This window comes from Vidua chalybeata, chromosome 2, assembly GCF_026979565.1.
Source record: "Vidua chalybeata isolate OUT-0048 chromosome 2, bVidCha1 merged haplotype, whole genome shotgun sequence".
NCBI lineage: Eukaryota > Metazoa > Chordata > Aves > Passeriformes > Viduidae > Vidua > Vidua chalybeata.
Genome location: NC_071531.1, coordinates 40,222,141 through 40,224,677, shown reverse-complemented (window position 1 = coordinate 40,224,677; position 2,537 = coordinate 40,222,141). Strand labels below are relative to the sequence as shown.

General features: G+C 40.2%; 1 protein-coding gene across 1 annotated transcript; it reads right to left on the bottom strand.

Annotated features, from left to right (window-relative positions):
* Nucleotides 1–349: 349 nt before the first annotated feature.
* Nucleotides 350–1,324, bottom strand: LOC128784420 (2-oxoglutarate receptor 1-like). Its single transcript, XM_053936003.1, has one exon. It carries the CDS (start codon nt 1,322–1,324, stop codon nt 350–352), a length of 975 nt encoding a protein of 324 aa, XP_053791978.1.
* Nucleotides 1,325–2,537: the final 1,213 nt, after the last annotated feature.

Sequence of the window (2,537 nt, the reverse complement as noted above, 5' to 3'; positions counted from 1 at the left end):
GAATCTGTATCTGCCTCTAATAGACTAGTATTTTTTTTCTTTTTTTTTTTTTTTAGTATTTTTAGACTAGCTCTTTTCTCCAAAAGAGCTACCATGGATTCAGGAAGCAACCACAGAAACATTTCTGAGAAGTTTCACACTTCATTTATTAGTATTTTATTTAAAACTTTTTATTTTTAATAGTAATTTTTTTTCCTTTGATGATCAGTTTGTAACCCAGAACAGATTAATTCTCCTTTGGCACTGGCTGGGTTAACCTGGGTACTCTGATGGCAAGGAGGTTGTGCCGGGCTGGTTGAGGGCAGGTTTCTATCCTTCCTCCATAAATGTTAAATTGCATCAATCTCTTCTACTTCAGACTCTTGTTTGTGCAAAACTTGAATAGCGAGAGTATCGCCTGCTTGAAGTTATCTCCTGACACTACATAGAGCAGCAAATTTCCAAAAGTATTTAATGCCGCTAAAGGTTTAGTTAAAATAAACATTAAAAGGATCGTTTTCTTCAAGTGGCAGCTAACTGGCTGTACTTGGAGCTCCAGACGAATCCCCTGAAAGACATGGAGGGGGAGGAAGCACACATAGAAGACCAGCAAGAGGAGAACAGTGAGTCTGCGAGCCTTTTGTTTGTAGCTAGCCTGTGTGTGGAGCCCAGTGGCCAAGATGCAAATGATGAACACGTAGCAGAGAGTCACCGTGAGCAAGGGCAAGAGGAAGGCAACCACAGTCAGTCCCCAGTTGTACCAGCGACTTGCGACGAAGTCCTCAGCAGCAACCAGGTCTGGGCAGATGGTCTTGTTCTGCCTGTGGCTTGGGGCAATCAGGACGGCCAGGGGGCTGAGGGCCACCAGGGAAATCATCCAAACGACTGCGCAAGTCACCACTGCCCATCTCCGCTTCCGAAGAAAAAGGGATTTCATTGGGTGCACAACTACCAAAAAGCGGAAGATGCTGAAGCAGCTAAGGAAGATAATACCACTGTACATGTTGAAGTAGAAACAAAACTGAATAAACTTGCACATGAAGTCTCCAAAAATCCAGTCATTTCCATTAGCATAGTAGTGTATAAAGAAAGGAAGTGTGACTACATACAATAGGTCAGTGATAGCCAGGTTTAACATAATGATGGTGCTACTTCTCCAGGGCCTCATCTTAACACAGTAAACAAAAATTGCCACCACATTCCCTGGGAAGCACACCAGGAAGATTAGGCCGTAAAGGACGGAGAGATAGAATTTCACCTGTAAGAAATCTTCAGCCTTGCAGCTTGTCAATAGGTCTGTGGGACTGGGCTGAGCAGTAAAATTGCTGGTGCATTCAGATGCCATGTTTGCAGAAGTCTCCTTAGAATAAAAATCAGATGTTTAGTTTTAATAGATCTGTTGGAACAAATGTTGTCAGTTCAACCTTTTGTTGCTGGAGAAAATGTTGTATGTTTGAGAAGGCACAGTAGTGAGAGGAAATGAGGATTTGCTAATGTACCCAGTCTGACCTAGATAACATCATTGAAAAGTTTCATTCCACCCTTTCCTCTCTTTTACGTTTAATTTTGATAATTATTAATTTTACTCTTTCTTTGTTTAGTCTCCTTCATTGAAGAAGACAATTACTGCTTATCTGCAAATCTTCAGGAGTAGGAAGCACACATTTAGAGAGCTAGAGGAAGTTTGGGCTTAGATTTTGCAAGTGAACTAGTCTTACCCTTTCAGAAAGTAGAACCATATCCATATATTACCTTCACTAATCTGAGCTAATCAGTGTTTTGTGCTCATGAAACAAGAGATATCGTTCTGCTTTCATGAAAGCCAAAAGATGTTAGGTTTAGTTACAGATCTCAGGACCTGATGCTCTTTTAACCTGACAGATTGTTCCCTGAACTTGATTTTATTCTCTTGGAGTCATCAGAGAATAAAACCAGTATAAATGTTTTGGTTTTGGTTTTTTGGAGGGTTGATTTTTGGGGGAGAGTTGTTATTTTGTTTTGGTTTGTTTTTTTTAAATCAAGCTCCAGAGTGGCATAAGATTTATTTAATTTGTTAAAGACTGTTTCTCAAAGGCAGAGGGAAAATGGAAAGCACAGAGGGAAGGCAGTGATTTTGCTTCCCATTCTATGCCAGTTGGAACTAGGTAGACTTGTCTCTGAAATTTCCTGTCTGACATAGCCGATTTGGATCTCTCCACAGGAAGTTCAAGACATAACATTTCTTGGTAGTGTTTTAACCTGAAAAAATGGTAACCAAGCATGAATATCATCTAACTTCAGATATCAGAAAGTTAAATGCTTAAATTGGAGACAGTCCTCCTAAGTCCCCCTTTATCACCAAAGGAGAGAAGTTTCTCCAAGACATAATGTATCTACCCACAACTGAGGTTTCTAAGATAAATTATTTACTCTTTTGGCATACCTATTTCTTTCTATTGATACAAAAGGTAGCCCAAGGTGACTAGTTCAGCCTTGGATATCTCAAGAGAGGCAAGAACTGTGCCACTGTGTTTCTTCAGCACTTCAGGTGAGTACCACTCTTCCAGATTCAAACCAAT

What these genes read in the sequence shown, in the direction of transcription:
- LOC128784420 (XM_053936003.1), bottom strand. Translation starts at nt 1,324, where the DNA reads ATGGCATCTGAATGCACCAGCAATTTTACTGCTCAGCCCAGTCCCACA.